Raw genomic sequence first — 19,497 nt, 5'->3', positions numbered from 1 at the left:
TCATTTTTTTTTACTTATGCGGGGCATTGTAGTCCAAGATTAATGGACTTCCTTTCATTGGTTTTTCTTTCTTCTTATTGCCCCGTAACATATTACCGCTTTCCATCCTTCCTACTAACTGAATTTGATCAATTATGAATTTGTTAGTGTATCCTTTATCAATGAATCTTCTTGGTATCATTTCTGCTTGAATCATATAGTCAAATTTTGAGAAGTTTCTCCTCAGTCTCATCAGTTAACCTCTTGGGATGTTGTAAAGTCATGTAACCCATGGCTTTACAACATCCCAAGAGGTCAGCAAATAACTGTTCCTGTCTACTTTCTTGAAGTAGGTCTTGGTTATCAAGTTGTTCTTACCAATCCTAATCTCTAGGTCCAGGTAGTTATTTTTTTCATTACTAACATTCCACGTAAGTTGTATGTTTTTATCATACTTAGCTCCCAGCTGTTTTTTGCTCGTAGTAACTTTGGTTATACTAAAAAAAAAAAGTTTTTCAAACAAAATATTTAATTATATATTTTTCTCTGTTTGCATACTAATCTGCTATATTCTCTAAGAAGCCACTTAACTGCTGCACATGCTTGGTGGTGCTCTATAATGATACATGAAAAAGATGATGATACTTGAAAAAGTATTCATACCTTTGAAATGTTCCATGTTTTGTCATGCTACAGCCAAAAATGTGAATTTACTTTATGTGATAGACCAACACAAAGTGCCACATAATTGTAAAGTGGAAGGAAAATTATAAATGGTTTTCAATTTTTTTTTTACAAATATTTGAAAAGTGTGGCATGCCCCCTTTACTCTGATACCCCTAACTAAAATCTAGAGGAACCACTGCCTTCAGAAGTCAATTAATTAGTAAATAGAGTCCACCTGTGTATAATTTAATCTCAGTATAAATTAGCTGTTCTGTGAAGCCCTCAGAAGGTTTACTAGATAACTTTAGTGAACAAACAGCATCATGAAGGCCAAGGAACACACCAGACAAGTCAGAGATACAATTTGTGGAGAAGTTTAAAGCAGGGTTAAGTTATAAAAAAATATCCCAAATCTCACTGACCACTGTTCCATCCATCATTTGAAAATAGAAGACTATGGCACAACTGCAAACCTACCAAGACCTGACTGTCCATCTAAACTGACAGGCTGGGCAAGGAGAGCAAGGTAACTCTGGAGGAGCTGCAAAGTTCCACAGCTCAGGTGGGAGAATCTGTCCACAGGACAACTATTAGTCGTGCACTCCACAAATCTGTCTTTCATGGAAGAGTGGCAAAAGGGAAGCCATTGTTGAAAGAAAGCCATAAGAAGTCCTGTTTCAGTTTGCAATGTGGGGGACACAGCAAACATGTGGAAGAAGGTGCTCTAGTCAGATGAGACCAACATTTTATTTTTTGGTCTAAAAAGCAAAACGCTATGTGTGTTGGAAAACTAACACTGTACATCACCCTGAACACACCGTCCTCCCCATGAAACATAGTGGTAGTGCTTTTCTTCAGCAGGGACATTGAAGCTGGTCAGAGTTGATGGGAAGATGAATGAAGCTAAATATAGGGAAATCTTTTAAGAAAACGTGTTAGAGTCTGCCAAAAAATTGATACTGGTTCACCTTCCAGCAGGACAACGACCCAAAACATACAGCCAGAGCTACAATGGAATGGTTTAGATCAAAGCATATTCATGTGTTAGAATGGCCCAGTCAAAGTCCAGACCTGAATCCATTTGAGAATCTGTGGCAAGACTTGAAAATTGCTGTTTAGACGCTCTCCATCCAATCGGACAGAGCTTGAGCTATTTTGCAAAGAAGAATGGGCAAAAATGTCACTCTAGATGTGCAAAGCTGGTAGCGAATAACCCAAAAAGACTTGCAGTGAAAGGTGGTTCTACAAATGATTGACTCTGGGGGGCTGAATACAAAGGCACGCCACGCCTTTAACATATTTATTTGTAAAAAATGGTGAAAACCATTATCATTTTCCTTCTACTACAATTATGTGCCGTTTTATATTGGTCTATCACATAAAATCCCCCAAAAATATATTTAAATTTTTTAGTTGTAATAATGACAAAATGTGGAAAATTTTAAGGGGTATGAATACTTTTTCAAGGCACTGTATATATATATATAATGAGGAGACATCCGCAGTAGCTAGTAGGGTTTTGCCTTGGAGGACTGGGACATTTTTTATTTGTTGTAGTATGTGTTTATTATCTTTTATGTAGGCTTTTGTTCCTTGCATTGCTGGTTGTATTCTTGCTGTAGACTATTAGTCTTCCTGGCGGATTTTGGCATTCCTTATGTATTTTTGGTACTATGTAGATGATGGGTATTCTGCATGCTCCCTGTATAAAGTATTTTGCTTCTTTTTTGTTTAATATTTCTTTCTTCATTCCTAGATGTACCATTTTCTCCAGTTCCTGGGGTTGCTCATGTCTACTGTTTCTGTTGTGATCGAAGTGTTGATATGGTGTGGTCATCTGTGGTTCCTGTAGTCTTAAAGTCCTTTCGGGTGTAGAGTATGTCAATGGTAGTTCATTTTCCTCAATCTTAGTTTGCCACTTAAAAACTTGATCTGCTTTGCAATCCGCCACATCTCTGATATTTTTGGTCCATCTTCCTTTGTTGAACTTCAACCAGAACCAATATATTTGAAAAAGGGAATCAAGGAACTCACAGAAAGAAAAGACACCAGAATACGTCCCACAGACAAGGTTAGGAATATATGACGGGATTTGTAGTTTCACCACAGCTGGAGGGTCGAGGTTGCATACCCCTGATCTACATAGTACCAAAAATACATAAGGATGGCCAAAATCCACCAGGAAGATCAATAGTCAATAGGCTCTCTAATGCCACGTACACATGGTCGGACTTTCCGCCAGAAAAAGTCAGACGGAATCTTTTCATCGAATATTCCGATTCTGTGTAGGCCTCATCTGGCTTTTTTTTCAAAAATTCTGACGGACCTAGAAATAGAACATGTTTTAAATATTTCCAACGGAATCAATTCCTTTCGGGAAAAACGCTCATCTGTAAGCTGTTCCGACGGACCAAAAATGACGCATGCTCTGAAGCAAGTACGAGACGGCAGCTATTGGCTACTGGCTATTGAACTTCCTTTTCTAGTCCCATTGTACGTGTTGCACATCACCACATTCTAGACGCTCAGACTTTGGTGTGTAGGCAAGACAGTTTCAGAGGAACTCCGTCAGAACTCCGTTTATTCTGACGGAAAAAACGGTCGTTGTACGTGGAATAACAGAAAGAATAGGCCATTTCATTGATAACTTCAGCCAACCAGCAATACAAGGAACAAAAGCCTAAATAAAAGATACTAAACACATACTACAACAAATAGAAAATGTCCCAGTCCTCCAAGGCAGAACCCTAATAGCAACTGCGGATGTCTCATCATTATATACTATTATACAGCAGCACCAAGCATGTGGCTTCTTAGAGAATGTAGCAGATCAATATGCAAATAGAGAAAATATGTTATATTTGATAAACATTTATTTAGTATAAATAAAGTTACTACAAGCAATAAACAGGGATAGCCATGGGAGCTAAGTTTGCACACAGCGTTGCCAATGCATTCATGGCACAATGGGAGGAAGAAGCGATACACCGAAATTGACCCACACAACTTATATTATATAAAAGTTTTATAGATGATCTAATTCTTTTATGGAATGGTAACCAGGAATCATTGGAAGAATTTTGTATTAAATTAAACAAGAATGATAAAAATATACAACTTACGTGGAATATTAGTAATGAAAAATTGACTTCCTGGACCTAGAGATTAGAATTGATAAGAACAAATGAGAGCTGTCATCCATTTGAATCTGAGGAGATCAGAGTGGAGATTGGGTTGATCATCTGCATAAAGCTTGAAGTGATTTAATCACCCATGCGATTAAAATCTACAATCTGGTGAGCCTCATTCTATAAGGGTGTTGAGTGGCACTTGTGCATTTTGGTGAAGGATTTGCGGTGTTCAAAAATCTCCATTTTATGAAGAGTTGCACTATTTTCACAATTGATTCTTTGTTGAGATTTATGATGGACAATTATTTTTGATTTTATTATGGGCACTTTTGAATCAGTCATTTTTATTGTTTTTTGCGCTACTGTGATTGTGTAGTTTGACACTACATTCTTTTTCACCTTTTGTTTTATGCACTTTATATGTTATGATATATTTCATAGGATATGAAATGTATATGATTTGTTGATACACATTATATATTTGAGTTTGCGCAACACTTCACACACAATATTTGCATAATATACTGTTTAATGCAAAGCACTGCAGCACATAGAAATGCATACTATATGTACAATATACATAAATAAAATAAAGAAAAGGGGGAAGAACACTGCAAAACTATTCAAAAACACATGCGGTACAGTGTTAATAACCCCTAATACCTAACTATGTACTACCGTTTAATACCCTGGTACAGGGCTCTATTTACTACAAAATAATTTACCTCAGTGGGATGGAATATGATATTGTCGATCCTAAAATCACCATGGACAATGCACTCTTCATTGTCTTTGCTTGGCAAATTATTCATAAGCCAGTCAGCTAACTGGCTCATTTCTGGGATATCAGTGTGTGCAGCCTGGTCATACTGCTTCTTCCATGTGGTTACCTGAAATGGATTTACAGAAAGTAAGCCGTGTAACATACAATAGCGTTACATCCAGCTCTTGGAATAGTGCATTTGCTGAATGTTAAAATCAGGTATACAATAAGAGTAAAGTAACCAGAAAAGCACCTACCTACTGTATATCCACCACTGTTAAAGCCTAACTTTTACCAATGCTGGGACAAGGACCCAAGGTGAAAAGGCCCCTCTTCCCCCATAAGCTATGAACTACTTCAGCAACACAGTAATAGTCACATTACTTCACAGTCCCTAGACAGCAAGCGATCCATTCGCTGGAATGTGGGCAGACAGCCAATTTCATCTTACTGGCAGCCAATTTCATCCTGATGATATGGCCACTTGTCCTGCACTGATTACAGACCCAATGACATCAATGAGAAGGGTGGCAAAAAGATCAGTGGGAGACTGGCATAAAAAAGTGACCTCAGTGAACGGTCATCATTACCAGAACCAACAGAGAGGAGGATTGCAGGACCGTGGAGTAACATCAGTAATACTCTGCAGTAACCCATCCCCTTACAAAAATGTATAATAGGTCAGAGGGTGGAAGGAAATGTTGATTATTTTTATTAGATGGAGAAAGGCTTTAAATTAAGACCTTGAACTGACATTGCATGAAAAAAATATTAGATTAAGTGTACAATCTATGTACACTTACCACTTTGTAAAGTAAATTAAACATGTAAAAATATTACTTGCGTTATGTTTTTACATAGCGAGCTTGTCTCAACCTAATGAATGTTGTTGGTTTAATTGTTCTTTCATAGAATTTATTATTGTATATGAATATTTCATAATTACTATTTCCAGCCAGCAGATGGGCTGCTTTTCACTTGTGTACCTGACTAACTTTACAAGCTTTGCTGAGAAAACAAAAAACAAAAACTACAACTACAACTACAACACACTAATGTACGAGTCAAAGGAATGACTCCACATCCCTCACTGTAATTTTTATATCTCAGTATAGAGCCTGAATTAGAGAAAGCTAGCGTCAAAGGTATAAAAAAAACTGTAGATTCCCTAAAACCACCGACTACAAGTATTAAGCGCTCCTGAATACAAATTAATAACTAGCAACTATAATACATATAAATATGTCCAATTTAAGGAAAAAAATATATTTATTTATAGTGTCAAAGGTACTGTACTTTTTTTTTTTTAAATACACACACATTTATATAAACCAGAAAAAAATATCTATTTAAAAACCTGTAAGCTTAAAGAGTAAGTTTACCTTTGTAAAATGTTACACCTATATTCAGGATGTAACATGTTAAAGATGAAGTGGCCTCCGTTTCCCCTGTTCCATTTTGACAGCTAGCAGAGGATCTTCTCCCCCCACTAACTGTCACAATCTTAATAAAAACGTGGCTGTGCAGGGCTCCGCCAGCCCAGCCGTGTTTTTCATTTACACTTACAGTATATACAAACAGAAAATTGCCACGCTAAAATGAAAAAGAAATAAAGTCCCATACGTGTTACAGTCCAATTAGAAGTGATCTAATCCAATAATGAAACTAGTAGATCACTCCAAGAAGAATGTGAGGGATTAAGTGTTTAACATATATATATATATATATAAAAACAAAAAAAACACCTTCATATTGAATATTGTTTAAAAAGGTATAACCCCCAGGTGTGTCTCCACCATATAATATAAGATGGCCACTTACTAGAGCAGGGATATGCAATTAGCGGACCTCCAGCTGTTGCAGAACTACAAGTCCCATGAGGCATAGCAAGTATAAAACTTGTAGTTTTGCAACAGCTGGAGGTCCGCTAATTGCATATCCCTGTACTAGAGGAAATGGACTTAGATTATAAGAATCATGAGTGCAGTATGATAGAATATCCTTAAGATGGGAGTCATCAACCCTCTTTCCTTTGCAGCAAAATGGGAGACCTCTATGGCTTTTCTTTGGTGTCCAATGGGAACACTCACATAGGGAATAATCGATGGTTCACTGGCAAATTATGCATGTAAGATGAATCACAGAAACTAGAGTGAAACTGTATAAAATTAATTGAAGATAAAAAGATACCAACTACTTACATAGAGGCAGTTAAAAACAAACATATGTGCAATGTATATCTATCCCGGGATTTAAGCCAACAGCCTCGTGGGATCTGTGGGCATGGTAACTTCACAAGCATAGAAATTTTTTTTATGAAAGATCACGTCATTGGCACATGTCCCATGTATATATGCTCATTTTTAACTGCCTCTTTGTAAGTTGGTATCTTGTATCTCTAATAAACTTTACATGGTTTCACACTATGGGAGTTTCTTTGATTTATCTTACATGCCTGAATTGCTGATGAACCATCGATTATTCCTTATGCGAGTGTTCCCATTGGACACCAAAGAAAAGCAAAAGGGGTCTCCTGCTTCGCTGCAAAGGAAAAAGGGTTGATGACTCCTATCATAAAGGAGAAGTCCAGCCTGAGCTTTTTAGGCTGACAAATACATTCACCTCTTTTTTCAGAATACCACATGAACGAGTGTATGCAAAAGTGTGAGGGGTCCTTATAGCATTTATTTATTATGTAAGCGCCTCTCACCTCTCTCTGGCAGTATCCTTTTCCTTGGCCATACCCTGTAAGATTTAGCTTGTGTATGTTATATGAATGGAGCCTGGAGAGTGTTTCAATGATAGCAACAAACAGTGCTGATCTCTCTTCAGGGTGGACGTTAACAAGAAAGACATCTCGGAAAATACGACCCTGTAAAAAGTAACAATCGCTTTATGAAGTTGCAAAAAATGGACTAATAGCACACATGCACTTAACAATAGCAGCACTTTGTGAAACCAAGTAAAACAACATTAATACTTGTGTGACTTGGCTAACCTCCACATGTGCCATCACATAGAATTCAGTTCCAATCACTGTCATATCATTACAGTATAATAAAGTCTTCGGTACCGGGAATCCAGCGGCAAATAAAGCTGTTTGAACTTCATATGCACGTTCGATCTAAAAAACAAAACATAATGTCAGTCTTGGTTTTATGCAGAATCATTAGCACAATCATTTAAAGCAAAGGGACAGTAAGAACATATACAGGCAGCATGACATTATCTTAGAGGAACTGATCTCTGGAAGTGGTGTTCAAAAAACAGTCAAAGGACTAATCACTGGTATTGTGTGTGGTCTCCATGCAGCCAATCTTTCCCCCCATTACTGACCTAAAATTCCTTGTTCTGCACTGTATCTCTGTGTAGAGGATGGCACTTTAGTAGCGGAAGGGCTTTTTTTCCTCATGTCAGAGTCTCCAGAAAGGAGAACAGTGAGCAACACAGTAGTAATATCACCAAAACTCATGAGGCTAGCAGTCAGAGGCAGTTGTGCCCTAGATCTCACAGGACAGATATACAGTTGTAAGGCTGTATACACAGGAGTGCCTAGGTACCCTCACAAACAGTACCAGGAGGTACACTGATATTTTTCAGGAGGAAATCAAGGCAAAGTATATATTTTTTTGGGTACTGTGTAGGCACAAATATATATATATATATATATATATATATATATATATATATATATATATATATATATATATATATCTTTTTTTTTTTTTTTTTTTTTGCAACATTTGGCCAGTGGAGCAATGCAAAAATAAACGTGTTCAGTTTTCTAGTACTCGCCACATGGAGTAACAACCTGACAGTAGTTGCTGAGCTGCAATAGAGGCTGCTCAGCAACTTTAAAGGTTCACTTTAAAGTTATGCTTTAAAGTGAACCTGTGGGTTATCACTGCAAACTCTGACTGGTAAGTAATTATTGATATAAAACTTTCACACATTTATTTGCTTGCTGTTCTTTTTTTCTCAGCCATATAAATATCTGTAAATTCTCCCTTTAGTAGCAAGACACTACGAAGATAAACCAGGCTGAATGACTACAGAGATCAAATCCATTTCATCACATATCCACCTACACTAGAAGTAGAACATTTTGGCACTCCATCTGTTGAGAAATTACAAATCCCATCATGATGTAGTCATGCAACACCTCATTGGACTTGTAATTTGACAACAGCTTGAGTTCCGAGGTTGCCTACCCCGACATAGACATTGGAACTAATCTGCTACACCAATAATGGCCGTTCAAGTGGAAAAGAGAATGTTCTACTAAAGAAATTAGCACTGTTCACTTAGCAAATGAGAAAGTCTCTTAACTTAGTAAATAAGCTGAAGCTGTGTTTCTTTTTTCCATTATCCAATTATTTGGTAAAAAAATGTAACCCCCCCTACCCCCACATGTATTGATGAGAGAGAGGTGACAGCAGAGAGGGGGCGGCACTCCTGCGCCCTATATGGACCCACTGCCACTGGTAAGGAGACTGAACCTAACTACCAAAACTGCATGAAACTCGATTTTTTTTCCTATTATATAGCAATAGCAAATGTCTAGCCAATCTCCCAATGTTCAAAAACTACCAAATACTTTCAGCAATTTGTTCTGGATCATTTAAAGTATATTTGCAGTTTTAGGTAGAAAGGTTAGCAGTTTTTATTGCACTTTATGACCCTCTTGGAGACAATAAGGAGATGGAGAGCCATGTCAACATGTGATACTTACCTCCACTGTGCAGTTCGCTTTGCACAGAGTGGCCCCGATCCTGCTGTTCTGGGGTCCCAAAGTGGCTGTCTCGGCTCCTCCCCGCTAAAGCTAACCCCCTCTGGGAAGTTCTTTCCCGAGGGGGTTAGCTTGCAGGCACACTCCCGTGTCATACAGTTGCCGTCCATAGACGCCAAGTGTATGACTCGTCCCGCCCCCCCCCCCCCCCCGGTGGCCGCGTCATTGGATCTGATTGACAGCAAGGCGAGCCAATAGCTCAATCTATCTAATCAATGGCCAGACTCAGTGGAGAAGAGGACGCCGGGGGACGCACACAGCAGCTGAATGGGCTCAGGTAAATAAAATGGGGGGGGCTGGGGGTCCCATGACAGCGAGGTGTTTTTTCACCTTAATGCATAGGATGCATTAAGGTGAAAAAACACGAACCTTTACAACGAGTTTAAAAAAGAAGAAAGGGATTTTTATTTTATTTTAGAATCATACTTACCTAGGTGTCTGCAGCATCGGTCCGATGATCTAAGACTGTGAACCGAGCGATCAAACAATCCCGGTCCCTCGGTTCTGAAAACTCTTTGAGCAGAGAGCTGGTTACTGTCAGTCATCACTGTCTGCTCTGACCTGCAGCACTCACTGGAGTACTGAGCTGTGGAGGGGGCAGGAGTGGCCGGCTCAGGCTCTCAGCGGCTCGCTGAGAGCGAGCTGGGTGCCAGTCCAGGCATGTGGGTGGATCCTGACAGCTTTGGCTGTACTTCTCCTTTAACCACTTCCCGTCATATGACGTCCTTCAGAATAACAGCCGGCGCTCCCGTGGGGGCACACGTCACGGCGATCGGTTGTGCGGTGTGTCAGTCTAACACACCACAACACTGATCTTGGCGAGTCCGATCACGGCTGATCACAGTGTAAACAGGAAGAGCCGTTTATAGGCTTTTCCTCACTCGCATCTGACACGAGTAGAGGGGAGCTGATCAGCGGCTCTGACAGGGGGTCTGCGCTGATTATCAGAGCAACCTCCCCAAGGATGCCCACACTGGACCACCAGGGATGCTACCCTGGACTACCAGGGATGTAGGTCAGTTCCCAGACAGATGCCAATCGGTGCCCATCAGCAATGCCTGCCAGTGCCAACAGTGATGCCTGCCAGTGCCACCCATCAGTGTTCATCAGTGTCACCTCATCAGTGAAGGAGAAAACTTACTTATTTGTTTACAAAATTTTATAAACAGAAACAAACAAATAAAAATATTTTTTTCTTTTTAAATTTAAGTCTTTTTTTATTTTTTATTTGTTTAGCAAAAAAAATGCAGAGGTGATCAAATACCACCAAGAGAAAGCTCCATTTGTGGGAACAAAATGATAACAATTTTGTTTGGGTACAGTGTAGCATGACCATGCATTTAACAAGTGACAGCTCTGAAAGCTGAACATTGGCTTGGGCAGGAAGGGGAAGGGGGGGGGGGGGGGAGTGCCTGGTATTGAAGTGGTTAAAGTGGAGCTTCAGTCAGTTCTGGATAAATTAAAAGTCAGCAGCTACAAAAACTGTAGCTTCCGACTTTTAATAAACAGACACGCATCTGTCCAGGGATCCAGCTCTATCCTCAACTGAGCCAGTTCCTCATCAGTCTTCGGTCCCCAGCGCCAGCCTATTAAGCTTGGGAAGCTGGTTGTAACTCCTTGTGGCTTCACAGCCAGCTGCCCACTGTGCATATGCAAGCCATGCTGCACTTTGTGAATGGTCCCACAGCCTCCTGGGACCTGTGACGTGTCCCAGAATTTTACAGGCATGGGGGGGTAAAAGTTCCAGTGGATCTGCAATGGCAATCCGACCCGAAATGGGAGTGGTTGCCTGTCAAAACCAGGTACCCCACTCCCATAAATAATGTATTTCAAATATGGCAGAGGAGGGAGGTAGGAGGAGGAAGAAGAGAAGAACTTCCCCATTTGTGTGAAGTTCCACTTTAAGTCTATGCTTAGTTTGATGGGGAGATAAAGAAAAGTCTACTATGAGTTTGAGAAAACAGGCTATAATAAAAAAAGGTTCGAAACATCTACAAACTCTACCTTACCAGATTATCTCCTGGTATAACTGGATGATGAGGTTTCTTTCGAAGAACAAATTTATTTGGACCCTTCTGTAGAAAAAACATAGCTCTGGACTGGCCTGATCTATAAAATAAATGAAACGTTTATTATTTATTATGCATAGTATATGGCAGTGTTTTCCAAAAAACAAGATGTGAGCCACTGCTGGTATTCATTATTAAAGATGAGCTTGGGTGTGTTTGCATGCTTTTCCAAACTTACGTGACCAATCCCGTCAGAAATATGTCACTTTTATATGTGAGGCTAGGGGGACAGAATGCCCCCCCCCCACAGGAGACTGGGCCATAATAGATGACAACTTCCTGGTGGACTTGTGCACGTGGGTTCTGAAGACTATGGGGTTAATTTATTAAAGCTAAAAAGTGCAAAATCAGGCTCACTTCTGCATAGAAACCAATGAGCTTCTAACCCCAGCTTGTTCAATTAAGCTTTGGTAATAAAACATGGAAGCTCATTGTTTTTTTTTTGCACTTCCCAGCTTTAGTAAATAAACCCCTATGTGTGAGATTTATAGGCAGAAGGGTTTTTTTTTTTGTTTGTTTTTTTGTTTTTTTGATTTTTTTTATTGCAATAGTTTTTTATTGATTTTGAAAGCAATAAAATTAAAAGAACCAAGTCAAAAACAGCATAGTGGACGCAGCCCCCATAAACACCAATAAGGTGTAATTTGAATATACTGTAAGTCACAATGATAAAAATAGTTCTGAAAGAAAGAACAGAAATAAAATAAAAAAACACAACACAACAGAACAGTTCAAGGTACATTTGCATTCAAGTATTACCAGCAGCAAAATATAAAGATGGGCTTTAAAAGTTTTTTCTTTTAAGTTTTGGATGGCATATGGAAGGGTTAAAACTCCTTTTAGGTCATTTCTGCCATAGGGTAATTTCCCATTGGGGAGATTTGCCTTTACTTCCTGTCCCATAGAAACACCAGGAAGTGAAAGGAAATCTCTCCAAAATCTTAGACGGTTGTGTCCTGATTTGGCCAGGACAATCACCGATTTTCAAACACCTTGTCCTGGGATGCATCCCAGAAATCCAGGCCAATCACAGACTGTGACAGGCGGTGCCTGCAGATGACAGACAATGCGTTTCACATTCTGTTACACATGCGGGTCAGAGAACCCTACCCCTACCTCCTCCCCTAGCAGCTGATAAGGCAGAGCTCAGGGAATCACTCAATGCCACAGGTGCAGAATGGCACTGTGTTTCACATCATGACACACATGCTGGGGACAGAGATCCTCCCCCAGTAACTGATCAAGGCACTCTAGGACTCACTCAGGAGTGAGAACAGCACAGCTAGATGAAATAGTTCCACAGCAGATGGCGAGGCTTGCAAGAACTACTCAGTGTGTAACGGGCCAGCAGAGTAAGGGCTTGCATGGGGTGAATGCCAGCAGTCAAAACTGAGCGCAGATGTCAGGGGTGGGCAGGACCGGAGCTCCTGTCAAACACCAGCCAATGGGATGGGGACAGGGCATGCCTCTACATGTTAATGGGGTTCTACCCCCTTTCTCAAGCAGTCCAATCCAGGGAAAGGCAAGGATTTATACAAAAGCAGCAATAGGAAGCTGGAAGCTGACAATAGCAGAATGGATTTAGCAGAACAAAAGGTGTATGGGAACAAGTGAATTAGAGTGCTGCTACATGTGTATTTCACAAAGGAATATGTAAACAAGGCAGAAAAATGGATAGAAAATAAAGTTCAAACTAAGACACAAATGCATGCTGATCTGCCTTTACCCCAGATAAATGTATACATACCTCCACCCTTAACTGAAATCCAGGGAACTATAGCATCTCCGTCACCATACAATGGTCACACTTTATTCCTCTTTCACTGAAGCATGCAGTATACTTCAGTGGAGGAGTAATTCTGAACATTGTATGGTGGTGGAGATGCTGAGGTTTCCTAGATTTAATTTAAGGGTAAGGGTGTGCATGCTTCAGTGGAGGAAGAATGAATTGCAGATTGAATTGAGTCCCTGAATTCTGGACTGTACGTCATTTATGAACTGGGATACTCGTAAAACCAAACCTTAGTATGTAAAGCCCTGCAAAAATGGTAGGCGCTATATACTGTATATGCCTGTAATAAATATTGTAATGATATGCTTCTCCATGAAGCCTAAGTTGAATATAGAAGAGAACCCTGAGGCAGCACCTTATATAGTACCAATACCTAAGTAGGTGGCGTGGCAACAATCTGAACAAAGTGCCTGTAGTGCGCTATACTCTCATACTGAGAGACTGCACCTGTCCTATAGACTGTATGTTGGCCAATAGGCAGGCCATTCGCCCTAACCATCTAACTATACACACCTGTGGGAACTCTGTAGGAACTAGAAGTATTTCATCTCTGTCCTATATTTGGCGTTCTACATTACAGAGAATCAGTTGCAATCTTACAGTGATTTGGCTCCTGTCCTGAGCATTAACGCTGCAGTGAATGTGCTGGGAAGCATCAATGCTGTAGTATACACACTGGGAAGTGGTGGAATGAAGCCTGTCTGTATTGATGGACAGTGTTCAATATTTTATTATGTGATGCACTAACACCAGCACTCATTCATGGTGCTGCTGATTCTGCTGAATCAGCTGTGTGAATGTTGGCTGGCGAGTTTGTATGAGGTACTGAGCTCAGCTGAGTGCTTTTAATTTGTGACAACGTTTGTCTTATATTTTAAATTTGGTGCCCTGGAGGATTTTCGGTCAATAACAGCAGACATTATTGCTGTATAAATTTGTTATCTATAATAAAGTATTTTTGTACTTTTATAATCACAACAGTTGGTTCATTAATACCTTCTTCTTGAGTGACCACTCTTGACCCTCTGTTTTTTTTATATTCTTGTGAACCCCACCTATATTAAATGAATGCCCCCGCCCCCCCCCCCCCCCCCCCAAAGTACATGCTCCACCTACAGTGGCTTTCTGGACACACAGAAAAAAAGGTGTCCCTAAAAACTTTTTTTTCAAATGTTAGCAACTATGGCATTATGTAGCGTGTTAACATTTCTTGTGTTAAAATGGATGTAAACCTGATTTATGAAATTTGAGCTGGACACATATCTGGAGTGTTTTCTTATCTCTCTTCAAAGCACTAAGTCCCATGGCTTTCTCCTCGTCTGTTATCAGCATTATAACTTCTGACAAGTTCTCAGTCAACTGGGATAAAACCAGCCTGAATTTTGTGTCAAGGGAGGTTGCTATATATGGATTAGCAGAAAACTGAACTATTCACAAAACTCTGCAGCTCTGCAAGTCTCTGCCTATGTGGAGTGGGGATGTGTGCACCTTTCCTCCAATCAGCTGTCTTGGCTGTATGCCCAGACTTCACTTCCAGTACTGAACAGAAAGAGAAAATCTCCTAACACAATCTGCACTTTCTAAAGGATATAGCAAGCTGAAGACAGTAGATATGCATGTAAAGCGTATGTAGGGAGATTTGTTTCATCCCTGTGTATCATCTGAGGCTGCTCGCTTCACTGGGTATATCTCAGGGTTTATATCAACTTTAAGGCTGCCTATTGAAATGGATAGGCTGAGACTTCCAGTTCCAGCGCTGCATGTAGCTGGGTTTCCTCTCAGCTCCCGCAAACACGATCCCTAAATCGGCTTTGAAATACCTGCCCGACCCCCTCTTGCCGCCTGCAGCATACTTGGGTGCCCCCCCAACAAACCGATCAGTTCCTAGGAATACTGGCACAGGCTCTTAATTGGTCGCAACGATCCACCCGGCCTGACCGCTAAATTGAGGCCCCGGTCTCGGCCTACACGGACCATGCCAACCAACTTCAGGGCCTGGAAGCACTGGCCAAAACCCCCCCTGCCGTCTACTGCCTCACCGGGTGTCCCCCCACCCTCAAACGGAACTGTTTGGGCCCCGGAACCAGCGCAATAGAGCACTGGCTGCAACGCCTTACCCGTCATAACCGTAAAATTGAGGCCCTGGCCTCAGCCTTCATGGACGGCGTCTTCCAGTTCAGGGCCTAGAAACACCACCCGGACCCCCTCCTGCCACCTGCCGCCCCATCGGGTGTCCCCCCAGCCTCACGTGGACCATTAAGGGGTGTAGCACCGGTGCAACCGCACAAACGGCGGTATCACTCCTCCCAGCATTGCCACAAATTGAGGCCCCGGTCTCAGCCTTCAAATCCAGTAGGAGCTAGGCATACAGGACTGGCCTGATCCTCCCCAAACACACTGCGGCCTCCCTGGGGGTTCTCCACTATGGACCGCTTTGTGGAGAAGACCGGCACTTGCTTACACACAGCCGAAACAAATCACTCAGCCCAGTCCCAAATCGAGATCCTGGCTTCGGCCTCTCCGGACAACATGGCAGACGTACCAGCTATGGAGGTGAGCACCCACATTCCATCTCCCTCCTCGCTTCAGTCGTCCCTCTCCCCTCATGGCGCTTCACCATCCTCAACTCTGGGGGACAGCAATACTGACCGTATAGCCCAGGCTGTAGCTGCTCTCCTGTCCCCCCTGATAACCTCCTCAGTGGAAAAGGTGGTGGACGCGGGGATGAGGCAAATCAAAGCGCATCTAGGGGAACATTCTACTAGAATTGATGAGGTTGAACACCGCCTTTCAAGTTTGGAGGAAGAAGTATATTAGGCGCAAGCCACCGAACAAGCACAGGACAAAACAAATCAATATATGTTCCAAAAACTGGACGATTTAGAAAACAGATCCAGAAGGAGTAATCTGAGATGTGGGGGGGTACCAGAATCTTTACAATCGTCAGACCTCATGGAATTCTGTGCCAGATGCATCCCAGAGGCGCTGGGTCTTCCTGGCCCATGCAAGGTTGAACGGGCCCACCGCATGGGAACCTTTGCCCCTGACCAAAAATCTCCCCACCCGATTAACAAAGTACCTCAATTAAAATAACAAGACCACCATCCTACAAAAGTTCAGGCACACTCAATCTCTCCAAATTGATGGTATCAAAATCTTGATCTTCGCAGACTATTCCTTGGAGGTCTCAAAAAATAGGAAGTTATTCCAGCACATCTGTACATAATTGTCCCAGCGACAGATAAAATTCACGTTGACATTCCCCGTGACTCTCCATCTCAAAGCCCCCAATGGGGACTAGCTGTCCTTTTAGGACACCTCAGAAGCGGAAGACTTCCTGCATTCACTACGTTTTGACGCATACACGGAATCCCCGCACAAAGCCTCTCCAAACAACCGCCTTCTGGACCAGCGAAGCCCGAGGAAAGACTCCCCGAAACGCTTCAGATCGCCTGGACCTGTCCACCGCAACTTCCCGCGCTGACACGAAATTTCATAGTCCGTCATGCTTCTCTTATGGTCCCAAACTGCTTGCTACATAACACCTCTGCCTGTTTCAACTACCAACTCAGGTATTTGACTCATTAATTAAGTGACTGTCATTTTTACTACTGCTTATGTTATTGGTATCTCTCACTTTCCATTCCTTATTATTCTGGTATATCTCCTATAGCCTCACTGTGTAAGCCCTCCTCCTAATCCCATGCCCATGTGCGGCCAGTCACCATGGATAAAGGCACTGAGTCATCAAGGGCGTGCAACCACCACAGCATCTGGATCCTTAGGGAGAGCTGGCTTTCGCAGGGACTCTATGCGGAAAAAAGAGAAGTTCTTTCATTATTTTGTGATGGTTTTGTTACTTGCTCCTGCCTTCCCCGTTTCCCCCCCTCCTCTAATCTCTCTCTTCAACCACACCCTTCAAACATCACTCAGGCAACACCACTACCTCACAGTCAGTCCACCCTGGTCCACACAGATAATTCCTTCCTTCTCCTCAGGTCTCCACAAGCTGTGTACAGTAAACCCTCCCTTAACACACACACACACACAAAATCACCCACATGAAAGTCCCCTCCTGGTACGTGAAAGGACTGATATTGCTCTGCTCCAGGAGACTCACCTAACTCCCCCTGACTTCCAACGAATGAAAAAACTCTGGGTGGGCACTGTCCTGGGCTCAAGTGCACTAAATCGCAAAGCAGGAGTTATCATTCTGATCCACAAAAACCTCCCCTGCAAAGTGTTAACAGTAGACACTGACAGCCAGGGCTGCTTTATCTCCATAAACATAAAATTAGGAAATAAAGAACTGATGATATCCAACATATATGCCCCGAACAATCCCGGTAAGCAATTTCTGTGAGATGTCCATCTGGTTGCTACGTTCCCCGCACTTACCACATATAGTTGGGGGAGATTTTAACACTACCCTGCACCCATCAGAAGATAGATCTCACCCCAAATGACTGCGACCACCACCTGCGTCCTATTACCATACACACTTTGCATACACTATGGGCTCCCTTTCCCTTCAAGATGTTTGGCGACTCCTCTCGGAAGAATTCTGCCTCTATAAAGGCACAAGACAGGGCTGTCCTCTTTCCCCTCTTCTTTTTAACATTGCACTAGACCCCGTCTCTCGCTGCCATTTTTACTTTTTTGACACTTTTTTTGATGAATGAGTAGGGGTACAACGTACCCCATACCCATTCACATGGGGGGGCTTCCAGATTCCAATAAGCACCCTCCCCATGTTGAGAGCATGTGGCCTGATACGGTTCAACCCTCCCCCCTTTTCCTGTGGCCTGCCAGATTGTGTGCTCGGATAAAGGTCTGGTATGGATTTTTGCAGGGAACCCCCATGCCATTTTTTTTGGCACGGGGTTCCATTTACGATTCATACCAGACCTGAAGGGCCTGGTAATGGACTGGGGGGGGGGGGGGGGGTGTCACACTTTTTTTTCCAATGATTTTTATCTATATTGCCGGGAGCTGACAATACATTACAGCCGTGAGCAGTTTTAAATTACATTTTTTCCTTTAGAAATGTAAATTTGCTTCTCTCATTCATTAAACTATGTACGGCCGCTATGTAAGCTGCCTTATATATAATGTGGGGTGTGGACTTAGCCACCTGAGCCATGATTGACCAAAGGCATCCTGCCTTTGGCCATTCAAGGCTCTCACAGCAGAGTGTGCTGTGATTGGCCAAAGAATGCAAGTCAGGTGCATGCTTTGGCCAATCAGCAGCCGCCAATGCACTGCGATCTCGCAGTGCATTATGGAGTGTTCCGCGGGCGCTCAAACTTCAATTTCCAATGCCCCATAATGTTCGGAATTCGGTGAACGGGTGAACACAAGCTGTTCGAGTGAAACTTACGTTCGACTCGAGCCACAGGCTCATCCCTACCCATGATCTCACTGTGAAGAGGAAGGAAGAGGTCCATTTAACCAAGGATTCATCCACATCATGCAGGTAGAACAGTGAGTCATCCGCATAAAGTGAAATTTTCTCCTCCAGAGGGCCAACCCGAAGTCCCTCAATGCATCAGGATTCCCGAACCAAGATTGCCAATGGTTCCAGTGCTAGTGAGAATAAACTAGGGGTTAAAGGGTATCCCTGACGAGTTCCCCTCTGAAGGAGAAAATAATCAGAGAAAGTATAATTTGTGTGGATTCTCATCCTAGGGGACATATATAACATACCCTGCCATTGCAGAAATCTAGGCCCAAAGCCGAACCTCCTCAGAACCTCCCAGAGATACTCCCACTCCACTGAGTCAAAAGCTTTTTCCTTGTCCAGTGAAGCTATGACTCTCGTACCCCGTTACTATGGGAAGTTGCCAAGTTAAGAAATAAGCGGCAAATGTCAGTTCCCTTGCCAGGCATGAATCCTGTCTGGTCCACGTGAATACGTTTTTCGATCACTTTGGCAAGGCGAAGGGGCAATATCTTGGCCAACAATTTGGCCTTTAGGAAGTGGACTCCTCTATATCTTTACCTGGCTTGGGGACCAAACCTGGAAGGGAGTCTAGAGAAGCAAACTGAGTCAAAAGGGATGTAAGCCTGGGAGCCAGTGGGTCTTGGTAGGTAGAATAGAATTCAATTGGAATTGCAGTTGCCTCAGAGACTGCACAGACCTCCATTGTCTCACGGTGTACTCCCCTCTAGCCCAAGATTTAAAAGCATCCCACACTACTAGGGGGCTGGCCAAGTCTGTATTCTGTAGCCAAAAATTACAAAGTGTCTCCGGGAACAAGTCCTGAATCTCAGGGTCTGCGATCCAATACTTGGACAACCGCCACACC

The 19,497-nt window shown here is 42.2% G+C and overlaps 1 protein-coding gene across 2 annotated transcripts in view; it reads right to left on the bottom strand.

The window, feature by feature from the left end:
• LOC143996474 (acyl-CoA dehydrogenase family member 11-like) overlaps positions 1-19,497 on the bottom strand; it is a 70,681-nt gene that overhangs the window by 27,582 nt on the left and 23,602 nt on the right. The window contains exons 2-5 of one of the 2 annotated variants that reach the window (XM_077491533.1): positions 11,338-11,437; positions 7,538-7,663; positions 7,250-7,411; positions 4,502-4,666 (exon numbers count right to left, since the gene is read on the bottom strand). In XM_077491533.1, the coding sequence (XP_077347659.1) occupies positions 4,502-4,666; positions 7,250-7,411; positions 7,538-7,663; positions 11,338-11,437 (553 nt within the window). The remainder of the gene's footprint in view (positions 1-4,501; positions 4,667-7,249; positions 7,412-7,537; positions 7,664-11,337; positions 11,438-19,497) is intronic. The other variant, XM_077491534.1, reaches the window with a different exon arrangement.

The sequence above is a fragment of the Lithobates pipiens genome, unplaced genomic scaffold (genome assembly GCF_037356315.1).
Source record: "Lithobates pipiens isolate NorthernLeopardFrog02 unplaced genomic scaffold, aLitPip1_a1.2 Scaffold_19, whole genome shotgun sequence".
Classification (NCBI taxonomy): Eukaryota; Metazoa; Chordata; class Amphibia; order Anura; family Ranidae; genus Lithobates; species Lithobates pipiens.
This window is presented reverse-complemented; position numbering and strand designations above follow the sequence as displayed.